The sequence below is a fragment of the Ostrea edulis genome, chromosome 2, assembly GCF_947568905.1.
Source record: "Ostrea edulis chromosome 2, xbOstEdul1.1, whole genome shotgun sequence".
Lineage (NCBI taxonomy): Eukaryota > Metazoa > Mollusca > Bivalvia > Ostreida > Ostreidae > Ostrea > Ostrea edulis.
The window spans coordinates 9,271,594-9,298,086 of NC_079165.1; the positions used below are offsets into that span (position 1 = coordinate 9,271,594).

At 33.9% G+C, this 26,493-nt stretch overlaps 1 protein-coding gene across 2 annotated transcripts; it reads left to right on the forward strand.

Annotated features, from left to right (window-relative positions):
• Positions 1-392: 392 nt before the first annotated feature.
• On the forward strand, positions 393-14,323 carry LOC125681620 (serine/threonine kinase-like domain-containing protein STKLD1). Of its 2 annotated transcripts, XM_048921776.2 has the most exons (19): positions 394-446; positions 538-624; positions 1,526-1,570; positions 1,794-1,868; positions 2,128-2,232; positions 3,367-3,437; positions 3,736-3,863; positions 4,928-5,127; positions 5,243-5,310; positions 8,659-8,762; positions 9,167-9,406; positions 9,518-9,579; positions 9,942-10,008; positions 10,171-10,299; positions 10,671-10,799; positions 11,348-11,479; positions 12,144-12,296; positions 12,493-12,572; positions 13,936-14,323. In XM_048921776.2, the coding sequence occupies exons 1-19, from the start codon at positions 420-422 to the stop codon at positions 14,008-14,010; spliced, it is 1,977 nt and encodes a 658-aa protein (XP_048777733.2). In that variant the 5' UTR covers positions 394-419; the 3' UTR covers positions 14,011-14,323. The 2 variants fall into 2 exon arrangements, with proteins under 2 accessions (XP_048777734.2, XP_048777733.2); XM_048921777.2 differs by lacking the exon at positions 12,493-12,572 and having other exon boundaries at positions 393-446.
• Positions 14,324-26,493: the final 12,170 nt, after the last annotated feature.

Here is a 26,493-nt window from a genome sequence, read left to right on the forward strand (position 1 = left end):
AGAGAGAGAGAGAGAGAGAGAGAGAGAGAGAGAGAGAGAGCATGATATCTATTTCAATAAAGGGGTCCCTTTATATATACAATGAACTCATTTTTACCGAGAATTATTCTAAAGTTCTATATATTATGTGTTTCTGCAAATACTTGTATAATTGCAGATACTTACAATTTACACACTTCGTCACAATCTATGCAAATACATATGAAAATGGTATATATCTACTCTATTCTATTCTCTGAAAAACAATTTGTGACAAGTTGCTATGACAAGTTTTTTTTCCTGCAGAATATGTATTACTGAACACCTTCCCCCCTTTTCATAAAAATAGTGAAGGAATCCGGATTCATTTTCATTTCAACTTTTATATATATTTTGCGGGAAAGATTTCACAACATACGCATGCGCATTGTCCTAGCTTCATGTTGTCAAGTATGGAGAACTACAAGGTACTCTCGTGAAGTTTTCATGTAAAAGTTTGAAGATTTTGTCAACTATGCATAATATTTATGTCAATTCGTGAAACTTGTACAATTTCAGATTTTGGAACAACTTGGCAAAGGTGTTCAGTTCACTATTCTGAAAGTGGAAAGTAAAATAGATGGCAAAACGTATGTCATCAAGAAGGTACTATTACCGTCTTCATTATATATTCCATAGTTTTGTATCTGTGCTTTTTCCAGCAGCAAATATGTTATTTTATAATAACATTGTATCGTGGTAACAGAAAAATCCATTTGACTAGTGGTAATTAGTATTATGTATTAAGTACAACACACTCATTGCTCTCGTTAGTTTAATACATGTAGAATGGTTTCAAGAGTATATCACACATATATCTCAGTTGTCCTGAGTAGGAGATTTAGTCTATGAGGAAAACAGGTGTAGTATTGTGTCGTGAAGATCCGCTTTCGCATTTGAATTCATTCTGTAAACACATATTAGGTATTTTCTAGTATACACACTTCACATAATTATATAGATTCCGGGTAGGTCAAAGGCCTTTGTTATAGGTATAACTTACCTGTTTAAATGTGAGGAAAACAGTATCACATAACTAAATTTGGTTTTTGCAGTTCACTAAAGATTTCAGTTATGTACGTAATATGTGTTGTTGGTTCTTTTTTATTTGTATGTGTAGGTGTACATAAATACTTAAATATATCTTGGAGTTAATGTCCAGACCAATTGGTATAAACATATTAGTATCATACTGTGGCATTTGAAAAATATTGTAAATTAATTTGCTTTAATGCAATTCATCTATTGCAGTCATATGTGGTTAGGTAAATTTTTTCCAATTTAAAACCACACATTAAAGCCATTATTACAACCTGTTTAGAAAAAGTAGTACATTGTACTTTCGTATCAAAATTCGATAAAATCATTGACATTCACTGACACGACAATGAACTTCATGGTTAATGCTTTTAATGTTAATGTGGTTTCAGATAAAGAAAATAAAATATAAATTTTTTTTGTTTTTAGTACTTAAGACAAATATATGAGTACACAATTATATTAACAGGTTGAATGCCATGATGAAAGTCAAGCAAATTTAGCCTTTCGAGAGGTAAGTCATAATAAAAGGCTCATCAAAACTCAATCCTGCATCCTTTATAGTTGCCGAATGATTTTATATGCAAGTGTCCTTGTCGTAATTGTTTACATTTTTAATTATTTCAAAACAACCCAGTGTTGCTATTAAGAGTTATACATTTACTTTTCTGATAATTTTAGAAATGGTAAGTGCCCTGTCTTTTAGAATTTAATGAAATGAATCACTTACTTTTCAGGCTGTTACTTTACAAGCTTTAGATCACCCATATACCTCAGGATACAAGGAGTTTTTTGTGACATGGGAAAAAGAGGTACATGTATGATGCAATTTACAACCCAAGCTCATTTACTGCAGAATAGAATAAGTTTTTCTCTCTCCCATCCAATGCATTTCACCCACTAGGGAGAAATTTACCATTGTAACAAATGGCTTTAAATAAGACGTCCACATATTTATAGAGTCAGTCAGTCACAGAATTTTATAGGCATGCATAATTTTGTTTTGGGCAGTTAGTGCAATTTCTTGTACATGCCAGTACTTATTAATTGACTTTTGTTTTCTTCCTTCAGAATTCCTCTATGTACATGATCATTGTTATGGATTACTTTCCCAAGGGTAATCTTGGTCATGTGGTCCAGAAAGCCAGGGAAGAGAAACAAGCTATTCCAGAGGAGGTAACTATTCTTAAGTAAAAGCTCAAAAGCCATAAAAACACTTATGTATTAGGATACTCGGCACACTGTTGATATGACAGATGATAGGCCCTCCTTCATTATGTCTCCCCTCTTTCAGGGGGAGACAATGTTTTTGTACTTCCTGTCCATCCGTCCGTCTGTCTGTCACAAAATCTTATGAACGCTTCTCCTCCAATATGACTTATCGGATAGACTTGAAACTTTGTACAATGCTTTATTCCCATTTGTAGATGTGCACATTGGTGGGACAGGAGGATCCTATTATTATTCTAAAAGTTATAGTGGGTCTAAGAGGGGTGGATGATGTTAAAATAGCTTTTGAACGCTTCTCCTCCTATATGGCTAATCCAACAGACTTGAAATTATGTACAATATTTCAATGCCGTTTGCAGATGTGTATATTGTAGAGACAGGAGGATCCAATTGTTATCTTTAAAGTTATAGTAGATCTGAGGGGTGGAGGGTGTAAACTAGTTTTTGAAGACTTCTCCTATATGGTTTATTGGAGTTCATAATATCTATGTTCCTGCTCATGCTTTCTCTTCCATAAAATGCAGTACATTAAGGCGAGGAGGATTCATTTGGAGCACTTCCAATTTGGGGAATTGGGGAGACATTTGTTTTTCATAAAAACAATCTCTAGTTGGATTGGTTTTATTGCATTTTGAAAACAGACTCTTATTGGTCGGCAAATGTTGGTCTTTCATTAAATCATCACAATTCTATATCATCTTTTGATGAAGCATTCAAATTCAAAATTGTTTTTGAAGTTTCTTTCTTAATCTTAATCAAAAAAGTCCCTTTTCATCTTGAAAAATCATGAAAAGATTTTAAAGAATGAATAAAACATTTATATTATGTTCTAACCCTGAAAATATGATTGGTTTTTCTCAAAACCAGAATTTGGTCTTATATATAATCATATATGAGAATTTATTACCTGAATAGGGTTCTTCTCTGAAAAGAGTAAAAAATACCAAAAGTTAGTGTATATTTTTGAACAACTGGTTACTCTTAATGAATTTGAGGCCTGTCTTGTTTTCGAATCTAAACTTCTATTTTATCATTGGACCATATTAAACTAATCACATTGTATTAAATTCTCTATTTCAGACTTTAAAAAAGTACATCGGACAACTAATGGAAGCCCTTGTATATGTACACAGTAAAAACATACTGCACAGGTAAGGGAAATACATGTAGTTTCCATGGTAAATACGCCAACAATAGTAGCACATGTACTTACAGTTGTGATTTTTTTCTCGACTTGTGAAATGTACAGACATATTTCTACAGATGGAAACACTTCATTTACAATTTTGTTATATATGGGGAAAAGATACTTCAAAATAGAGTACCTCAATAGATGGCAGAAATTGCATTGTTTTGATGTGAAACATTTGTTAAGGATGATACATCCCCTTGTTATAATGGCTTCTGCTGTATCTATAATCTATGATATACATGTAATCTTGAATTCAGAGATTTGAGGGTGAATAATGTGTACCTAGTGGAGGAGCCCTTGCTCCAGGAGGACATCCTGATTCTGGGAGACTTCGCCGTGGCATCCGTCATGTGTGACACGCGCACCTGTACCAGGCGAACCAGTAGTAGGTTTCACTTTACGTACTCTCAGAATCGGTATCCACTTAGTTTTCAGTATTTTTTGTCCTGATATATTGTGCATTATGTATGGATGAAAGACCAAGGTAATTGTTTCTTTCAGAGGGTCACATTCACAATTGTAAATTTTGTTCTATTTGAGTATGTTGTATGATGTAATTTCAATACATCACAGTGGTTCTTTTATTTCCCTGTAGAAACAGAGTTATCTGGGGATGAACATGATTGATCTATACTGGGAGTGTCGACTCACTGAATTTCACTGTTGATAATATATGTCATAATAGCTGACATGTCATTAAGGGTGTCAACAATTGATTTTTCTTTATGCATCAATTAGCTGCAAAACTGTAGTTCTCTGTAGGGGGGAATGGGATATGATTTTATACAAGAGAGCTACAGATCCACTCCTTATAAAAATTGTCTAAAAATAGTATATGCTTAAAACCAGGTGCCCATAGACAGACTAGTGTATTCCTACAATCTGCTTGTGGTGAACTGTAAATAAAATCATGTGTCAATTATTGTGGCATAAATTGTCAGCCATGATATTCAGTGAGCCAAATTTTTCAAAGTCATCTTAATTGTATTGTAATACAACTGTGCAATGAAATATTGATGAGCAATTACCTGTTCTATCTTTTGTTAAAAGTTAATATTTACATTTCCAGTGTTTTTGCCTTTGATATCTCTACAAATTGTAATGACAGTCATTTCCTCATTAATGCGCTGCAGATGTAAACAATGCATGTATGAATACAGATAGATATAGTTCATCTATTTTGATGGCTGTGTTTTCCTAACAGAAATGAAAGTAGAAAGTAAATAAAAGAAGTAAACTTAAGTTTTTAAAATACATGAGGGTATGAACTGCAATACTTCACACAGACATACTTTTCAAACACCTTTCATGTTGAAGTATGCCGGCGTGAAGCATCATGCCCTCATATATTTTCAAAATTCTTAAATGAATGTAAAAGTTCATGCGACAGAGTTGATATACCTTAGGTCAGTGACAGTGTATAATACAAATGATTGGTGTTTGATGTAGGGTTGACAAATTACCTGGCTCCTGAGTTGACAGAACTTGGAGCTGACTTCAGCGAGTCGACCGATGTGTGGTCCCTGGGTTGTATCCTATTTGACTTGACCACAGCCTCCTTTCTGGATGAAGCTGAGGCCGTCACTAAACTCGGGGAGGTCAGAGAAGACCCATACAAACTGGAGGAAGTATTTGAGGATGTTGCAAAGGTATGTTGAGTTATTTATTTTATTCATTATACATGCATTTGATTTATAGAAATTATTATTGTAAAATTAATATTTAATGATTTATTATGAATGATATGAAAATTTTCTGTTTCAGAATTTTTCTGGAGACTTAATTAATCTGATTCGTGTTTTACTGAAGAGAAATAATAGACCCACTGCAAAGTAAGAAATATTTTGTGTTACAGAATTTATGATTTTATTCAAAATATGAACCCAACCCCCAAAATATGGAATGGTATTCATTTACCCTTACTGTGGATTTACAGTAAGTGTGAACGAGACATGTCGGCAAGTACATGACGTGCTTCAGATAGTTCATTGGAAAGTCCCCGAGTGATTTTAAAGAGCGCTTTTGATAGGTCAGTTAAATTATAGGAAGGCGGTCCCAAGTATTTGGCATTATATTATCTCGTGCCTAACAAGTGTAAGTTTCAATATTTGATTTCAGTGTAAATTGCACCGTACGTAGCGTGAGATTCAATATCGGTTTTGATTTGACAACGGAGATTTGAGATTACGTTAATAAAATGTCTTGTAAAGTTTATCTTATATATACTAGATATCTGCATGTATAAAAGTGATGGGATATCTTATAAAGAAAAAAAATATAAGATGTCTTATAAAAGATACAAGATATCTCGTAAACTTTAGAAGATATAACTTTTATCAGATACCTTATAAATTTTATCTTTTAAACAGGAATAACCGTGTTATACTTATAATCCATCGCAGTATCAATAGGTATGGGAGGGGGAATACAGGGTGAAAAAGGCGAGCTCCGATATGTAAAGAAAAGGCAGGATAGCAATATCCCAGAATTCAAATAGTGCTGAATATTGAAAAGAAAAGAAAAAGACGGGATCGAAAATGCTGCGGGAAAAGGCAGGATCCGCAGTTGCCTCTATATCCCAATAAAAATTGAAATGTTACTCCCTTAAATTCCTGTAGATACTTGTGAGTTTTAAGTGATCAGAAATTTCAGTACATGTTTCTATAGGCGATTTTGTCCGTTTAAGAACAATGCTTTTGTTTTGTTGTCTCTTTCACATTCGCAGTTTCCATATCGTTATTTTAAAATAAATATCTCAGATATTTTCGAAATCTTGCAAAGCATTGAAAAAGATCGATGTCGGAAAAATTTCTAAATTCAAATAGTTAGGGGGAAGAGGGGGTAAAAACTCGTAAGTTTCTGTCATCCGACATCGATTACACGTTAGTGGGAAAAAAAGACAACTGACTTTAAAACCACATAATAATACATTTTAATAAACGTTAAATAGTTTCAATGTACACTTTCATTTGTTTTACTTTTTAATCAATTAGTTTCAACATACTTCATATTTAGTTTTGTATTGGGGTCTTGGTGAGAACTATGCGAACTCAGTTTTCTCTAACATTGAACATTTGATCTCACCCCTAAAATAATTTGTCAGATTAAGTAATAAGATCAATAGATATTCTACTTCGAGAAAACATTTGTTTTAAACACATGGCATGCTTTGATGTCTTTTACTGTTATATATACCCACATTTTCGTAAGAAATTCGGAAGTAACCATCGCTAGATACTGTTAATTGAATGAACAACGGCAAGTTCTGTGAATTCTAGCAAAAACTAAATTCCCCAAACCACCCCTCTCCTGTACATGTAACACATTATTAAAGAAATTCAGCATTTCGTTAGCATTCTATAACGTCATAATAAACCACAGCAAAGGTCGATTGTTAATGTTGCGATACTGGCGTACCTTTGAACCTATATGACTGGTCCACCCCTAACTGTATGTCCATAGGAGTTTGAAATTTTATCAATAAAGTTAATAAAATGTACTTGATTGACCAATCCATGAGCTATGGCTTGGTCAATCAAGTACATTTTATTAACTTTATTGATAAAATTTCAAGTTCCTATGGTATGTCCATGATTGCGATTACCCGTTGTACGAACGCGACACTCACTTTGTCAATTATATATATATATATATATATATATAATTGACAAAGTGAGTGTCGCGTTCGTACAACGGGTAATCGCACATATATATATATATATATATATATATATATATATATATAATACAGAAAAAACTCTAAACACTTTGTTGAAATATTTCGACCGCGTTACCGGTCTTCTTCACGAAAACACGACTGAAGAAGACCGGTAACCCGGTCAAAATATTTCAACAAAGCGTTAGAGTTTCTCTCTCTCTCTCTCTCTCTCTCTATATATATATATATTATATATATATATATATATATATATATATATATATAACTGACTCGGCCTAAATTGCAATAAAATCAGTAGCAAAGAAATTTTCAACACTTCGTTCGTGTTCAGACCACAGGGGCTCGTCACAAATTGACCCTCTCTATTCTATATTTACATTTATTTGTAAATATAGAATAGAAGATGTCAAATTTTAAAAAGACAAATATTTCGTGACGAGTCCCTGTGTTCAGACGAAATATGCTTAACATGCTTCTCTTGGATTTTCTTTGCAGTTTCTTGAAAGTAATTTCCCTAAAAATTTCTCGCAGTTCTACAAATTAAAGACACCTTTGGTACATTGTCAGGGGTACAAATATTTCTTCTTAATAAATTTTGTCTGATTTCTCTATTAATATACACTTGATTTCTTTTTAATTTCATACTCGATGAACAAAAGTACATCCGGTGTGAGCTTCGTTGGCGACATTTTCGGTGCAAGAGTTCCCATGATTGACAATTTTATAACGTGGCCTTTGCGACGCCTAATTTCTTACTGATTTTACCATCAAATAAACCCTCGGCATGTAATTTTAAAATCAACGTCATTGTTTTAGTTGGTATTGGTTTTCCCTTTTCGCAGTCTCTTCCATCGTGCTAAAAGATTATGTAATGACACGCTAGTGTAAAGACACGTGTGACCATCTAAAATTATTTTTATTCCCGCCCCTTTAAATATTGGTCCAATCGCAGTGATTGTTCTTTCCTTGATGCGTCAACATTGACAGATTTGTTTTGAAACCAACTATCCGAGACCTCGAATGAACTTGAGAAGCTGAGTCGTTCACACTTACTGTAAATTCACAGTAATAGGGTTATGAATTAAGGCACAGAGTATATAGAGTTAAGTTTTTAACAGACCAATTCTGGATTCTCGAAAGAAACTTAAGTCAAAACTTTACTTTTTTTACTAAAATTTTGACTTTTCAAATAAAAGAAAACTCAACCTTAAGTTTGAGATTTTTGTTATTGAGAAATCCAAGCCTGTACCTAAAGTAAGATTTTTTTATGAAGATCCTAATGAAGATCAACTGGACTCAAATCTCCATAACTTAATCTATTGTCTGGATAATAGTGTGTCATCTGGATGTCCTTTCAAGATGATATGATGTATCTGCCTGACCACTAATCCATATACTGTTGTTCACTTAGAGACTTTTCTACAAAGTATTTGATTGGATAATATGGTCCCTTTCAAAGTTTGCCAGACAAGCTGCATGTAGAAAACTCTTTGATTTTCAGAGATCTTGTTGAGAAAAATGTTTATGTGAAAAGTTGCATTGAGAAAAGTGATGCTTCACAGTTAGAGAAAAGGAAACGACAGAAGTCAGGAAAACGAGTGAAGGGTATGTTTGACAGAATAAGATTAAAACTGCAGATAGAAACATTTAATATGTTTTTCATATTTCAAAACACAAAACTGTATTGTATATGTATTTTGAAAGTTGTGTTTACACAAAAATTTATAAGATTTTTGTCTAAATACCAACTAACTCAAAAGCAGGGATTTTTATGCCTTCAAGGTCAAAGATTGATTGAGGGTATATTGTTTTTGGTCTCTCTATGGAAACTTATGTAACTGATAAAGGTTGAGTTCATTTACCACGGTCAAGGTCAAATTTGCTTGACTTAAAGTAGGGGGCACTGTTTAATAAACATTTCTTCTTCTTATACACATGTTTCAAAGATGTTCTGCACTTCAGAAGCAGAAATTTGACAAATGCCATGAAACTGTAATTTATACCTTAAGGTCCTGTTCCAAAAGACGGAAACGTATTAAAAGTGATGGAGTACATCGCTACCATGGTGGACTTTGAGGATTGTGTAGCGGAGGCACTGGAGTACCTAGTGGATCTCTCCAAACAAGATGAAAACTTCCAGCTGGACATCAATGGCAAGAGAATGATCAAGGCAGCCATGAGGAATAATCTTCCAGTCAAAGAAATCCAGACAGCCGGATGTAATCTACTTAACACTCTGGTCATATCAGGTAAATAAAAAATAGTGATGGGACCGTGAAAACATAAGTAACTCTGTTTATATCAATAATGTCAGAAGAGGGTAAGAATACATGTAATGTTTCAAATGCTTTCATTTTCAGCTGACAAAGATGATGTTATGTTTACTGCGGAGATCATATCTGTCATTCCCTTGGGCATGGAGGTTGGTGACTTGAAAGGATGCATGCACATATAAACTGTTATCACGCATTATAATGTAATATTGTAAATATCACTGGGATTAAAAATTATTTGAGTAAATCAATGCAAATACTGTCAAACCTTTTTATCTCAAACTCGATGGGGCTGAAATTCGAGATATCCAAGGATTCCAGATATTGAGGTTAAAATACATTAAGAAAATGTAGCTTGGACTTCTGACTCACTTTGACATACCCATGGTATTTGAGATATCGATGTTTGAGATAACAAAGTTCAACTGTAATTATATAATGCCATGGTCTTTATAGATTTTTTCATGGCACACATTTTAGATGTTTAACATGGCCATTTTGTTTTGTACAGGAACATGAGGATTTTGTTGAATTACAACAGGTGGCCTGTACCTTACTCATGGCAATAGCTGCCCAAGGTAAACATTTCTCAATCCTTTATCGTAACCCTGTATTTAATATTGAGTGCATGATCCAGGACCTGTCATTTCTCTGTTCAGCACTGCATTCTTAAAGAGAGGAAATTCTGAAATTCTTTCCGTTATGCATTTGATTTAAGTATATTTTTTGTTTCCTGTCAGATAATGCTGCCAGTATAGCTGGTTTGTATGGCGGTATAGAGAGGGTGTTGTCAGCACTGGATAAACACATCAGCAACCCAGAGCTCTGTTCCACTGCTTGTCACGCCCTCTGGAGTCTCGCTGTCAATGGTGAGGACAGTCAATCATTGCAGTAATTTTTTTTTTGACTGACTAAATATTTAAAAAAGAAAACGAACATTTGCTTCCGAATGTTTTCGATATTTCTACAAATGATCGTCAGTTAATACAGTAAAATATGTTAACAGCGAATACATTTATAATGAGTTCACGCTTACAGCAAAATGACTTTTATTCCCTGTAATTTAAAAAAAAATTAAAACATATTATGAACTTACTGGATATGATGAATTAAATTTATAACAAATCAGAATTGTTCATCACCATCACTTTGACACATGTATATGCCCGTGATTGTTAAGTGACTGGTAAATATCAATATCGTTTTCAAAGTCTTTGATGGTTGGTTTTTTCTTCCACAGAAAATAATGTGAAGATTGCTTCAGATGTCAATGCAATGGACAAAGTGTGTAAAGCTCTCAGACTCCACATGAATTCAGCGGAGGTTGCCGAGGCCGCCTCAGCAGCCCTTCTTTCCCTCACGCTCAATGGTACCTGCTTAGTTCCACGATTTAGAAATTCTGTTCATTTTGCAGACAAAACAAATCATTAAAGAAGAAAAATCATTTATGAAAAGTTGCACTTAATTTTGGACACATGATGCATGGGTTGATATATATTTTTGGCTTATTTATGTTGAAATAAGTATAGAATTCTTAAAAAGATAAGGGACTTATAAATTTTCTAAACGTCCAAATGTTGAAATATATTACTCCTCCTTATATATAACACTATACAAATTTTCCACACCATTTTGGGACTTAATTGAGAAAATCATGAGAATAAATTACTTTCCATATGGTAAATTGTATTCATTTTACTTATAAAAATATGAATTTGGTTTTCATCATTTTTTAACAAAATTTATTTGTAGAAAGTTTTTTTTAATGTTTCATAGTAATAGACTGATTGAAAAACTAGTCGGGTAAAACTTTAAAATTCTATAACATTATATTACTATTTCATGACATTTGAAACACTGCATAGTGATGAATCTCCTGGAATTATCCTGAACACTCTTCTTTCTGGATTTTTATAGATAAAAATTTTGACTTCATTGGTGACCTTGAATGTGTGGCCCTTCTTATTAATGCCATTGACACGCACTCCAAAAATGCCAAGGTGGTCAAGAATGCCTGTCTTGCTTTGGCCAGTCTTGTAGAACCTGATGGTATGTACAGAGTTAACTCCACAGTTTCATTTTATTGAATTGATAAGGTAAAGACCGGACTGGGGGGAAGTTGATCAGTTATATTGAAAATGAATGATTTCTTTACTCTTGCATGGAGAGCTATAGCAGACAAGCTTTTTTCAAAGATCAGTATTTAAATGAGCTGTCCATTAGAACTGTGAAAATTTTCCCCCTGTGTATGAAGTTCACAGCTTGAAACTTTGCTTATTTCATGTACTAGTACACTTGTATATGCTGAAAAACTTAAAATCTCTAGAAATCTTTTTTTTAATACTGGAAAACAGGAATACAGACTGCATTTGTACTCAATCTTTTCAACAAAGTAATATAAAATTTATCTACAAAGTTAAGGTTTTTGATGGATGTAAAATTATTAGAATTTTCCTTGAAATGAAATTCTTTCATAATTATATTTATTTATTTTACCTCCTTGTAGAGGAGAGTGTCTATATGGTTCTAACGGGTTGCTTATTTTACCTCCTTGTAGAGGAGAGTGCCTATAGAGTTCTAACAGATGGTGTTTATTTTACCTCCTTGTAGAGGAGAGTGCCTATAGAGTTCTAACAGATGATGTTTATTTTACCTCCTTGTAGAGGAGAGTGCCTATAGAGTTCTAACAGATGTTTATTTTACCTCCTTGTAGAGGAGAGTGCCTATAGAGTTCTAACAGATGAGGCACCAGATGGAGGTCACATTGCTGGTGTTCCAAAGATAATTAAAGCATATGAGCTGCATAAGGACAATGCGGAAGTGGTGGCCAGCATTGTTACCTTGGTAATGGAACTTGCAGAGTATGGTGAGTAAATCTTAAAATGACAGAATTATAAAATAAAAACAATAGCTTTATCAAATAATATTTGGATACATGTATATTATCATATGTGCAAATTAAAATTAGTATTTATACTTTATATGAGTAAGAAAACAAAATCAAGAATTCAGCAGAATGCATGTACATGATTGTACATAACTAGTATTCATTGTTCTTATAGATGAAATATGTATTGACTTACAAAGTTACAAAGTTAAAAGTACATTGAGAGAAGTTCAACAAAAATTTGTTAAGAATGAGGTGAGATACGGGCTGGTGCACTGCTTAATTTGTGCTTTGTATGAAGCCTGTGGAGAGGTGTCATTGTTGTCATGGCAATAGTTCAGAAAATCAAAAGTTCAGTAATTCATTCATTGTTTCATTTTGAGGCTGATTGATAATTATCTTATTTTATCATGTATTTCAAAAATTCATGTTGAAGCATTGATTATCAATATTATTGAACTTTTGCGTAACAACTGCTTTTTGTGCAAGTGACTGATTTTTTTTTTGGTGTGGATGTGTCAGTGACTTAGGAAAATAGCCGTTTTAGTTGCGTGTGTTTAAGATAGGCTTCACTAACTGTGAGTGTTTATCGATGTGAGTGAATTTTCTCCAGAAAAACACAAAATTAAAACAACAGACATTATACAAATAAAAATATATGTGTATATACATTAATTCAATAAAACTGAAATAGGGGTCATACAACAGGCATAAATACCTATAAAAGTCCTATTTCAATTTTAAAATAGATATATTTCTAATCATTATAAATGTTAATTAATTTCCCAATGCTTACAAGACCTGTGTGAAAATCATGCTGGATTGTCCTCCTTGCTTGTGGATGTTATGGTTTAATGTAGGCTTGTGTAATAAAATCTGTAAACAACTGTTGAGGGGGAGATCTTTAGTTACCATGGTTACTACTGTAGATATGTATGTAGTTTTCATTTTCACATACCAAAATTTTTTTAAAGTTTTCTTTGTATCAATGTAAAATCTCTTGTGAACATTTTTTCTCATGCATATGAAATCAACAATGCAGATCTCGCTGAGATAAAGTATTCCAAACATTTCTGGATCTAAAATAGAAGAGGTAGACATGATGGTTCTCTTAAAAGTTTTTGAAAATCATCAGTGATACAGCTTTTGCTTCAGTGGGAACGGTGCTTTGCATGTTGTTGTTGTATGATCGAGCTATGTGTACGTATTTTATGTTGCTTTAGATGACGTAAGAGCAGAAATGAGACATTTGAATGTGGGACCAGATTTGCTTTCTGAAATTTTCAAGCGTTTCAGAGATAATAGGGTAATGTATTTTTATGCCAAGGTTGTACTGTAAATATTGACAAATGTATTTTATACAGTAGTGTCTCAATCCACTGGACATCAATGATTAAAGATATTTCTTTACAAACTTTTACTGTAAATACTTAAAAGTTAAATTTTCTTCATAATCTATCGTCCATTATGTTGAATACAGCAAGATTAATGATAGTGAATTTGTTCAAAATGTTAGATTGAAAGAAATTCTTCATAGCATATCCCATGATAACGCAGCATAGCATGGTGCTATACCCTATACAGAACAGTCCGTTTCAAGAATTTGTATTCTTTTCAGGACATCATGGGTCCTTGTGAGAAGGCTCTGTCTAAACTGCAACAACCCTCTTCATCACAGAAAATCTCAGCATAATGATATATCATATGTCACCCCCACCCCCCCTACTTTTTCTCACCAGCGCAGGAGTTCCGACAGTTCCATGCTCACATAGGGAACACCAATGTTGATGGACTGTGACTGGTGCCAGATTTTAATACAGTTTATGTTAAGGCTAGGGACATGATATCGATATTTATCGTTGACTATGTTAGGCATTGTTTTGATGTATTATGTACTGATCTGTGATATGTTTTTAAGATTTTGCATTTTAATGTAAAATTGTTTGTATCTGATGCAAAATGACTGTTATAATTTTACACAGAATAAATTTAAACATGTTGTACAATTCTGTTGAATTTATCTTTCGAAATTTTTATTTTTGTAAATACATGTCAAACAAGTACATGTACACTGTACTTTGAAACTATAAATTCTCTTCAAAATATGGTATATGTATTATGTGCACTTTGTACAACGCCAGAAACATTCTGATATAGCCATGTAGAGACACAAAATGTCATAATGATGCAAAATATGATAGATAACATTTATAACCGTTTGTGGCATTGCAATTATCATCAAGATCACTATAAATTAGTCTTTATCACATGTTATGACAAACGGGATGATTTCAGCTTCTCCATCGTCAACTTCCCATATCTATGTAGCAATATTCTATTATCCCCTGTATATGGTGTTTATATATCTCTCAAATGATTCGATACACAAGAGCTTGTTCTGCATATGATCAGCTTTTAGATCGAGACAGGCTACTGACAAACAAGGTGATGTTACACGGATTTCAACAGTCTTGTTTAAAGTCAGCATTTTGCAAATCCTATGGTCGTTATAATGATCTTTGCCAATACAACCTATCAATGGGTCAAATACTGTCTGATGTGTTTTTAGCTCACCTGAGCTAAAAGCTCAAGTGAGCTTTTCTGATCACCCGTATTCCGGCGTCCGTCCGTCTTACCGTCTGTCCGTCCGTCTGTAAACTTTTAACATTTTTGACTTCTTCTCAAAAACCACTGGGCCAATTTCAACCAAAGTTGGCACAAAGCATCCTTAGGTAAAGGGAATTCTAAAATGTTAAAATAAAGTGCCAGACCACCTTCAAAGGGGAGATAATCAAGAAAAGGTAAAAATAGAGTAGGGTCATTAAAAAATCTTCTCAAGAACCACTGGGCCAGAAAAGATGAAATTTATAGATAAGCTTTATTGGGTAGTGCATATTCTAAATTGTTAAAATCATGCCCCCCGGGGGTTGGATGGGGCCACAATAGAGGATCAAAGTTTTACATACAAATATATAGGGAAAATCTTCTTAAAAACCACTGAACCAGAATATTTACATGAAAGTTTTCTGACATAATCCAGATTCAAGTTTGTTAAAATCCTGGTCCCCGGGGATCGGATGGGGCCACAATAGGCGATCAAAGTTTTACATACAAATATAGAGGGACAATCTTTGAAAATCTTCTCAACAAGAACCACTGAGCCAGAAAAGCTGATATTTACATGAAAGCTTCCTAACATAGTGCAGAGTTAAGTTTGTTCAAATCATGGCCCCCTGTGGTAGGATGGGGCCACAATAGGGGATCAAAGTTTTACATACAAATATATAGGGAAAATCTTTAAAAATCTTCTTCTCAAGAACCACTAAGCCAGAAAAGCTGATATTTACATGAAAGCTTTCTGACATAGTGTAGATTCAAGTTTGTTCAAATCATGGCCCCTGGGGCTAGGATGGGGCCACAATAGGGGATCAAAGTTTTACATACAAATATAATTATATAAGGAAAAATCATGGCCCCCAGGGGTAGGACGGGGTCAAAAGGGGGGGGGGGGGGTTCAAAGTTTTCCATACAAATATAAAGGGAAAAATCTTTAAATATGAGCCAAGGTGACTCAGGTGAGCAATGTGGCCCTTGGATCTCTTGATTAGATTGTTCCGAGCTCTAAATTAATTTGGCGAGCAATATTTCAACCACATTGATGAAAGGCGAAGATAACGAATAGAGATCAATCTAATAACTCCCATAAGGAATACAAAATAACGAGTTCGGAAAACACGAACCCTTGGACATACCTGTACCAGAGGTGGGATCAGGTGCCTAGGAGGAATAAGCATCCTCTGTCGACCGGTTACACCCGCCGTGATCCCCTATAACTTGATTTGATAAATGGAGTTCTCCGTAGTCAAAATCAGTGTGCCAAGAACAACCTAACAGTTCGTATGAAACACATCAGACAGCATTTGACCCAATGATAGGTGGTATCGGCAAACTAGATCGTTATAACGACCATAGAATTTGCGAATTGCTGACTTTAAACGAGACTGTTGAAACCCCTGCATCATCAACTTGTTAGTCAGTAGCCTGAACTGACCATACGCAGAACAAACTTTTGTGTATCGAATAAACAATATACATGTAAGCAGGTGGCAATGGAATATTGCAGCATAAATATGGGACGTTGACAATGGAGAAGCTGAAATCATTCCGTTTGTCATAAAGTTGAGTTGTTAGTTTGCCGTTAATATCTACTTTCAATAAAATACCAAAGTATGACGCAGAAGTGGACGACTCTGTGGTGTCTTTTATTTCGAGTTCACAGGGATATATCTAATCGACATATGAATGAAAATTATTATTATTGATAGATATAAAACGTCGTCGATATATCTAAATGTCGAATTGAAGACCACAGCAAGATATTTTTTCTTCTCACGTAGAAGTTTTTGAATAAATTCTGCTTCCTAAGAATATAAAAACAGGTCAGCTAATAAAGGAGAACAATTCGTGCCCATGGGGATTCCAACAGACTGTTGGAAGACCTGATTACCTATTGTCAATGAGGAACTCCAACATATATTTTAACTTCAGTGTATTTGTGCGTAGAATCAGAATGGTGTTTAACAAAGTAATTTTTTGGATGACTGATCACTAGATATGATTGATGTGCGATAATTGATTTGTATGCAAACGACCTCTGGCGGAAGTTTAATCACCCGTTTTCAAGTAATGTTACCCGTTGTTATATACTATCACCCTGGAGCGCGTGCTTTCTATTCTCAGAGGGTAACATTGTTTTTCAAATGCTTCTCGGCCAATCAGATTCGAGTATTTTACATGAAAGTATTATAATTAAAATTACTGGTTAAAAGGTGTATAACAGTATTAGAGTAAAAATATTTCGGACAACAAAGTTTTTCATTCGGACAAGTGCAAGTTTTAGTTAATGTCTATTTCTGAGAGAGGATTAAAATCCTATTGGAAATTTATACACTTCTTATCTCCTCTACCTTTGCGAGATCTGAATTTTCAAAGATTTTTTCTCTCGAAAACCAGCAATGGGTGGAACTGGTCACAATACTATAGTAGCCCAGTGGTAGAGTGTTCGCTTCGTAGCCGGGAGGTCGTGAGTTCGAGTCCCGCTTGCGCCATGGCCGCGTCTCACCTAACACGGAAACATAAGCAGTGATTGGTATTTGCACCTTCGCCAAACGCTCGGCATTTAGAAGCGAGAATCACGGGTCTTTCGGATATGACCTTAAAAACGGAGGTTCCGTGTCACGGCAGGCGTTGGCACGCTAAAGAACCTCCACGTCTTCGGCCTTGAACGCTAAACATAGGTCTATATCAACAGCTATCGTCTTATTGTTAGTGAACAATTTTCGACGGGACGTAAAACAAACAAAAAATCAACCAACCTATCTTTGGTTGTGTCATTTCAATGTCACGTGAGTGATATATCGGCCATGAGTTTATCGCAAGAAAGACAAATTTGGATAGTGTATCGGGCCACCTTTAAATAGCAAAACTCTTATCATTTCTACTCAGTACAGAGATCAAACAGACACATGTACTTAGAAATGGTTGTTGTTTTCCGCTGAGCTATGGTCGTTTACTATTATAAACACAATGGATATATTTGTTTATTTACATTAATTTTGCAATGATTTTTGCCTTTGCTATATCTACAAATTGTAATGATAGACATTTCCTCGTGAATGCATTGGAGCTCTGAACAATGCGCGTATGAATATTGATAAATATTGTACGTCTTTATCAACGGCTGGGAATTTGAACAAGAATGGTGAAAGTAAAATGTAAATATAAGATTGAAAATACTTGAGGGTATGAACTGCAATGCTTCACGCTGACATACTTGAAGTACACCGGCGTAAAGGTGTAGCAGTTCAAACTCTCGTGTATTTTCAAAAATCAGCCGAAAACATCGCGCTGCCCAACATCGAAGCTTATGAAAAAATACGGATGCTTTGAGGAAAACCCCCCAAAAAAGACAAAAATTTATATTTTATGAAAGTGTGCGAACTATGAATTTATTTCGTGTTTTATGACCTTGAAAGTGGCCTCTCAAAGATACTGTATATTTAGTAATCTACATGTAGAGGTCATAAAAACAAAATAATGACCGTAAGCAACGGTTTTTACTGCCATCTTATCGATTAATATTACGTGCACAAACACAAGTCGGACTTCAAATAGTTTAGTTACACCCTCCTGTCGAGACGAAATTTAATTTACGTACACAAATTTTTCAAAATATCAAGTGTAGTCTTGCACTCTAGAGAGTAGGGCTCGATAAGATTGGAAAGTATCACACAAGTCTTGATTCGTCTGAAGTACGTGAAAAAATAATCGTACATTAGATCCAATGGGAAATGATTTTGGCATAGAAAATTTCCAAGAAATATCTTGTTGAAAAGGTGCATAAAACAATTGTTTGTCAGAATATATGGCGAAGCTGTAGTTTACCAGACAAAGTCCAAGTGTCCCGCCGCAACGCGGAAAGGGACATAGAAAAATACCGGTGTCTGTGTATCCGTGCGTCCACGGTCCGTCAAAAATACCGGTGTCTGTGTATCCGTGCGTCCACGGTCCGTCATACTGTGGACGCAACTCCTCGGAAACCGTTCAACAGATTTTGTTCAAATTTTGACTAGGATTGTTAGTCACCACATGTAGTTAATTATAGTGTGTCACCATTTTGATTCGACAAATTTTACAGAAATTATTGGACTTTGTTGAATTTGTGCGTGCTACAAATGTCCACTATAGGGACACTTTGTGGACGCAACTCCTTGGACACCGCTGTCCGGATTTTGTTCAAAGTTTGCAGAATTGTTAGTCACAATATGTAGTTGATCATTTTACACCGCGATTTTGATTTTACAGGAGTAATGAAACTTTTGCGTTCAACTTTTTTTTTTTTTTGCAGCGGCTGGAAATATATGTGGGTACGCGTAACAATGTTTTTTTTTTTCTTGGTTCTTTATTTTCAGCAAAGGGAGATAACTCTTTTTAAAAAATAATTGCAATTAAATTAATTGTATCAAACTCTCTCATTTGTTTGAAAATGAATGACATGAACAATCACTATACAATAACACTTTTCTAGAATGTGATTCTTTGTTAATCTCCTGCACAGTTGCGAATCTAGCTGTCACCCCCTCTTTTTTTAACATGTTGCTGGTAGCGATTACGCAATATGTCAGGAACAGGGGGCGGGGTGGGTGGGGGACTTAGGGTACATTGTCTCAACAGTTTTATGTTTCAGAAGAAACACTGAAGAAATATAGAAAAGACTTATTTAATAAGCTCAAAAACTTTCGCACTGCTAATACTAAGGAATATTGGAAGATTCTTAATAATTCTAATAAGTCAACTACATGTTCAGTGAATATTGATGGGTTGTATAATTTTTTTTCAAATCAGTAAATGAAAATCAAAACACCGAAACAAATGAAGACACAAGTATATTATTCAATCATGTTAATGAAGTACTTGATTGTCCGATCACAAGAGATGGAACTGTCGACGCGATCAATAAGTTAAAAAAAATAATAACACAGCTCCAGTTGGTGACTATATTTTGAATAAACACAATAAAGCTACAATGCATATTTTTCTACCATTATATGAAATATTATTTAACATTTTTTTTATACTGGTATTGTTAAAAAAAGAGTGGTTGATTGGCATTCTTAAACCAGTCTATAAGAACAGGGGTGATCCATTAAAGTCAGAAAATTACAGACTAATCACTTTATTAAACTGTCTATGGAAAGCATTTACGTTTATTTTAAGTACTCGTTTGTAAAATTTTGCAGATGATTTATCACTTATTAAAGATAGTCATATGGGATTTATAAAAAGTTTCTCCACTCTAGACAATATCATAGTACTTCAGCTTTTAACCAGTACTCTTGTCAATAGCAAACAGAAATTATTCTGTGCATTTATAAATTTTAAACAGGTTTTTGATACTGTTTGGAGAGATGGGTGCTGGTGCAAACTTCGGAATAAATGGTAAATGCTTCAAATATATACAAACTATGTACAAATATATAAATTCAAAGATATGTGTTAATGGTATATTATCCAAATATTTTAATTGTAATGTTGGAGTTCGCCAAGGAGAAAACTTGCCCCCTTTTTGTACTCAATATACATAACCGATTAGAAGATAATTTGAAAGACAGAAATGTTATTGGTCTTACTACAATTACTGAAGGTATTTAAGAAATATTAGTTTTGTATATGAAGGTGTTTATCTTGTTTTATGCAGATGACACAGTTATTTTAGCAGAGTCTGCAAATGATTTGCAGTTAGCGTTAGACGAATTTAATAGCTATTGTAAACTATGGAAACTTACTGTGAATATTACTGAAACAGAAATTGTAATATTTTCAAAAGGTCGACAATCAAAATGTGTCTTCACTTACAATGGTTTATATGTTGAAATAATCAATGAGTTCAATATTTAGGAGTCATTTTTCACGAACTGGTTCAATTTGTAAAGCAAAAAAAAAAAAAAAAAAAAAAAAAAACCGCCGGTGCGTGCAAGCATAGAAAGCTATGTTTGGGGCTATAAGTTATAAGAAAAGTAAGATTATTTGATTAACCATTTGATTGTCAGTTAGATTTATTTGATAAAGTTGTGATGCCTGTTTTACTGTATCTATCGTTAATTTGGGGTTATGAAAATATTGATATTGTTGAACGTGTTCATTTACGTTTTATAAAATACATATGTATACTTAATTCAAAACGTAGCACACCAAGTTATATGGTTTACGGTGAAACTGGGCGATTTCCTTTGTATATAACAAATTTTACTAGAATGACCTCTTATTGGGCAAAACTTATCAACAGCAATGATAACAAATTGAGCATTATTATTTATATGTATGTACATAAATTGTCTGACAAAGGAAAAGTAACAAATCCATGGATTTCATTTTTGAAAAGTATATTAGACAAGTGTGGCCTCTCAAACATTTGGTATGAGCATGGAACAAGCACTTATAACACTATGTGGAATATGTCAACTGTTAACCAAGTGCTACGAGATCAATTTTTACAAAAATGACACGAAAATATATCTTAGACTTCAAAGGAAGTGATTTACAGAATTTTTAAAAACAATATTGAATGTGGCAAATATTTGACATTATTACCAAGAAAGTTACGAAAAGTATTTGTTAAAGTTAGAACTACAAACCATCACCTTTCTGTTGAAGTTGGCAGATGGAGTAATAGGTAATATTGAAAGGAATGAATGCTTTTGTATATTATGCAAATGTAACCAAATTGGAGATGAATTTCATTATATTCTGGAATGTAAAGCATTGTACAAATTACGTAGAGAGATTTCTTAGATATAGAATACTGTTCTGCCCCCAACACTAAAATATAAAGATTCGGTATCTCTTAGAAAGCTGTGTATGTTTATTTTGAAAATCAATAGTATTGCACATGCCTGTTCTCCTGATTTTTCATCTGTTTGACTCCTTGTATATATGTAAATATGTTTCATGTACCTCATGTACCATTCATGGTTTGAGCGAAATAAACTGAACTGAACAGAAATGAAATCCTGTTATATGAAAACATGGCAAATGAATTTTAATAACACGCCTAGCGATGTAACATTTCATACAGTACGTAACAGTGGGAGATCCGATACGCTTGACTTGAGTATTTAAAAGAAATAACAAATTCCAAGTTAAGTACGAGTAGATGGGGGTTTTTTTCTCAAAAGATAATTTGTGATCAATTTAAAGCACATATCAACGGAGTTTCCAAAATATATTATTAGAACGGGTGGATTTTCGTAAAAAGAATTTTTCTTCCTCTTTCGTGGAAAAAGAGGTAATCTATTTTGCAATGAAACATATAAAACCGATAGCATTTTCAGATTCTTCGCAGTTACACCAGTAGGTTTATAAGGGTATTATATACGAAGCAGTGCTGATAAAATGGCGCTATTCAATAGGACAAAATTTAATATTCGTAATATTTCCTCAACAGTTACCATTCCTAACTCACCCGTGGCGCGTCTGATGTACTATTTCGAGTGTGTGTGTACTCTGTTACAAATGAACACCTCGGACAGTCCGAATATCCATAGATTGAAACAGTACAACCTACACGGGTTCCTGACGGCGGCACAGAAGAAGGAACTGGTGGTCCTATGTCTGATTCTTTCTCCAGACAATTTGTTGAATAAATGCATTTTTGTGGACGAGAATCTGCGAGGAAGTCTTAACGAATTTTACGAAGTTTCTGCAGTCCAAAACCAATTGTTGGTAGCCAGAAGCATTATCGTTAACGGTCAACGAAAACGGGTGAACAAAATAATGATTTGTCGTTTTGCTTGGCTTCAGAAAAATTTCATCCAACCGATGCAGACGATGTCATTCTTGATGAGAATCGGGGCATTGTAAGGAAATGGTTAACTAACTATTCGGACGGTGTATGTAAGATTCTGCATGGAATCAAGAGGAAGGACAGAATCTAGAGCACATCGGATGTCTGCATTTTTTATTATTTATTTTTTGTGGTTGGATATTTCTTCTTCAATGTATTTCACAACCGTATTTCATTGTACTTCTGTAAAAGTATATTGTATATTAATGTACATAGTTATACATGTGAATGTCGTTTACATACATGTACAGCGTACATAGTATAACATTTCATTATATTTCAGGTTATTGTATATATGCATGTATTATCATACTACTTTATAAACAAGAGGTCCATGGGACACATGAGGATCTTGCTACACGGGAAAACGCAAATTTGTTATTTGAAATGTATGGAAAATAAAGGAAATATTCCAATATCTACGAATGAACATTTCTAAATGAGAAAATAAGGGCATAATTTGAAGCTATGGATCATCGTTGTTTTCTAGATATTAGACCACATACGACAAGGGATGAGGTCACCACAGTACAATAGGTAGACCCAAGAGTACAATAGGTAGACCCAAGAGGCCATTTTTATATGTACAATGTACCAGTGTATTTGTCTTGATATATGGAACATGAATATGATTATATATGATTTAAAGGTATGGCGTGGATCTTCATAGTCTTCAAGACATAAGACCAAATATGACTGAGTGAGGTCAGTTGTGGCTTGTAAAACGTTGCAATATTATACAAATCTTGATTTATGTACAGATAGCTTGTTATTCATATGTGTAAACTTGAAGTATGTTCGAATAATCTTTATCTATATTCGATAAATCTTTATTCATATGCAATAAATCCTGATTTATTGAATACACGTCAAGATCTATCAAATATACATCAAGATTTATCAAATCTAAATCAAGAATTTTGCATTTAAATAATGAGATTATCGAATATAGATAAGAATATACGCTTATAGATTTCAAGATTATCTAATATAAATCAAAAAATTTTGAATACACATCAAGATTTATTGAATATATACATTAAGATTTATCTAATATAAATCAAGATTTTAAAAAAATATAAATCAAGATTTTTTTTTAATATAAATCAAATTTTCTCATATAAATCACTATTTTCGCATATAAATCAGATTTATATATAATATTGCCACGTTTTACACGCCATAGTCAGGCACGTTTCAATAGGAATGTATGAATTACACACAAATAGCTCTAGATCTGTTACTCTGCTAAAGAAGATTTTAATACCTTTATTCTCATTTTTAAGTTATAATGTTTGATCCCCCATTATGGTTTTATTTTGTCTCCACTGGTCATGATATTAAAACATATTGCATAAATTTTGTGATACAGGGACTGGTGGTTCTTCTTACATTTTGCAAGACTCGCTGTTGTTGGGTTTTGAAAATGAAAATACAAAAATAAACAAGAAGTTGACTTTGACTGTTCACTTACGTCATTTATAGTTGAAAATGTTCTTTTGAAATGTTAATGATTCCCGAGTCTCCACTCGTCAATTTGTGCGTTTACAAACAACTATTTCCACGTGAATTCTTGTCTCGACGAGTATGTGTAAAATACCGCAAGATCAAGTGTCATTCTGGAATATTTACACCAATGGTGATGACTTAATCAAATGTGATATCGTCTTGGTTGCGGGATAAACCAATGGTTACCAAAGGAATAACAAATACATCTTGAGGCCAGTCCGCGTTGTACTTTATTACAGGATTAATATCTCCTTGATGGCGCTCTACTTTATTACAGGATTGATATCTCCTAGATGGCGCTGAGAAGCAAGAATACACTGTCACCTGTGTTCTAAATTCTATGAATATTTTGATGAAGTCTGCAGGGACCAGAATTTAACTTTTAAGTTTTGAAAACGTTTGATCATGGTAGCATATAAAAAGCAAAATGTTTCGTTTGTCCAAGTCTTAGGATACCCAAAATTTTGGACAAAATTATCATTTATTTTGAAACACTTTATCCCACAGGCCTTGTTTCATTTTCCAAATATATGGGTATACCGGGGTATCATATACTTATAAATAAATTTAAAGAACATCCATTAAAATGTCATCTTGTATGTGGGGGACTTTCAATCGTTGTTTGAAAATTCTGTGTAGAACAATTAAAAGCGACTATGCTATTTAAACAATCTTGGCATATAATCATTAGGTCAAAACAACCACTGATGCCGAACAGAACGGGCAAATATTACAGTAAACTCTCCCCATATAAATTAGTACCTGCCCTGATATACATGAAGCCTCTAAATCATTGAAGATACTGGGAAACAGGATCTATCCTGATATACATGAAGCCTCTAAATCATTGAAGATACTGGGAAACAGGATCTATCCAGTAAAATCGATATGTTTGATGCAATTGTGAAACCCTTTATTTTATTAAATGGATGCGGAGTACTATGGGGTTTAAACACGGGTACTGGAAGTTAATGTAAATATATAGTATGTGGATGTATAAAAAAGGAAGGATAGGACACTCTTTTTTTAGGCAAATTCGGGTTTGGGTTATTGTGGGCGTTTCTCAAACGGTCTGACGCGATGACCTTACTTTCAATATATGTACGGTTTCCAGGGCCGTAAGTAGGGTTCTAAATCAGGGGAGGCAGGGGATTGGGGGCCGCCGATTGACTTTACGACTGAAAATGACACTTTTTAAATCCCAATTTATCATGTTTGTGTTTCATTTGTACTATGTAAAGAATCGTAATATGGTGTCAAAGACAAAGGTGCTTGTCTTCATTTTAAACATATATCCTATAATATAACATTTATATAATTTTATTTTCTTTTTTGCCAAAAAATCAGACGAGGCAGTTGCCTCGTCTGCCTCATCGGCAGTTACGGCCCTGGTTTCGTTCCGCTCCAATGCCGTTCATTTGAAGAAGAAAATGTTGTTACACCTCCAAGTGCCTAAAAATTTCGCCTTTTTATACATGTACATACTATATATTTACATTAACTTCCAGTGCCTGTGGGTTTAAATATCAAACCACTTTTGTTAAGAGACTTTATTAAAACTTAAAGACACCTATCTACATGGTATTGGAGATCCTATTACAATTAATATAAAAGTACAGAGAACTAGGAAGATATCCTATTACAATTAATATAAAAGTACATGAAGTTTCCTTTGGACCAAATTATCGGTACAAATTTCACAGGAGACTTTATCATATAGTGAAAAACAGTCCTGGGTCTAATTACATAAAACAGATTTAATTGTGATTTATCTTACACAGGGAAGGATGAACAGCCACTGGACGTGACTTGGCACATAAAGTCTTTCACACTTTGTGATCAATTCAAATAAAGTTGGACCAGTGTTTTGTACAATACCTGAAAAGGAAGTACATCTGCAATAACAGGAATTGATTATCTAATTTAATTAAATGGAAAACTGGAAACCCGGCAAATTTTTAGTGACATATTTATGATCTTGGAAGGAATTTGCTAACAAACATGTTACATGTAGGTTTACAATTTACATGCTCAATTAACCATTAGGCCTTGGGATCTAGATTTCATGAAAAGATGCGCTCGGGTTTATTACAGAATTCTAGCATATTGTCGCTCCTTTAGAAAGAGTCGGCATCACATTGACGGCAATTTTGCAAAGAATGGAGATCTAAATATTCCGTGTGGCATAGTCACAAATTGTCGCTGGTGCATGAACAGTAAAACAAAATCAAAAGAAGAAAAGATTTTCAAAATTATTAGTCTGGG

Coding starts and splice junctions, on each gene's coding strand:
- LOC125681620 (XM_048921776.2), top strand. CDS start 420: ATGTTGTCAAGTATGGAGAACTACAAG. Junction 625..1,525: donor AAACGTATGTCATCAAGAAG/GTACTATTACCG, acceptor TTATATTAACAG/GTTGAATGCCATGATGAAAG. Junction 10,009..10,170: donor CATGGCAATAGCTGCCCAAG/GTAAACATTTCT, acceptor GTTTCCTGTCAG/ATAATGCTGCCAGTATAGCT.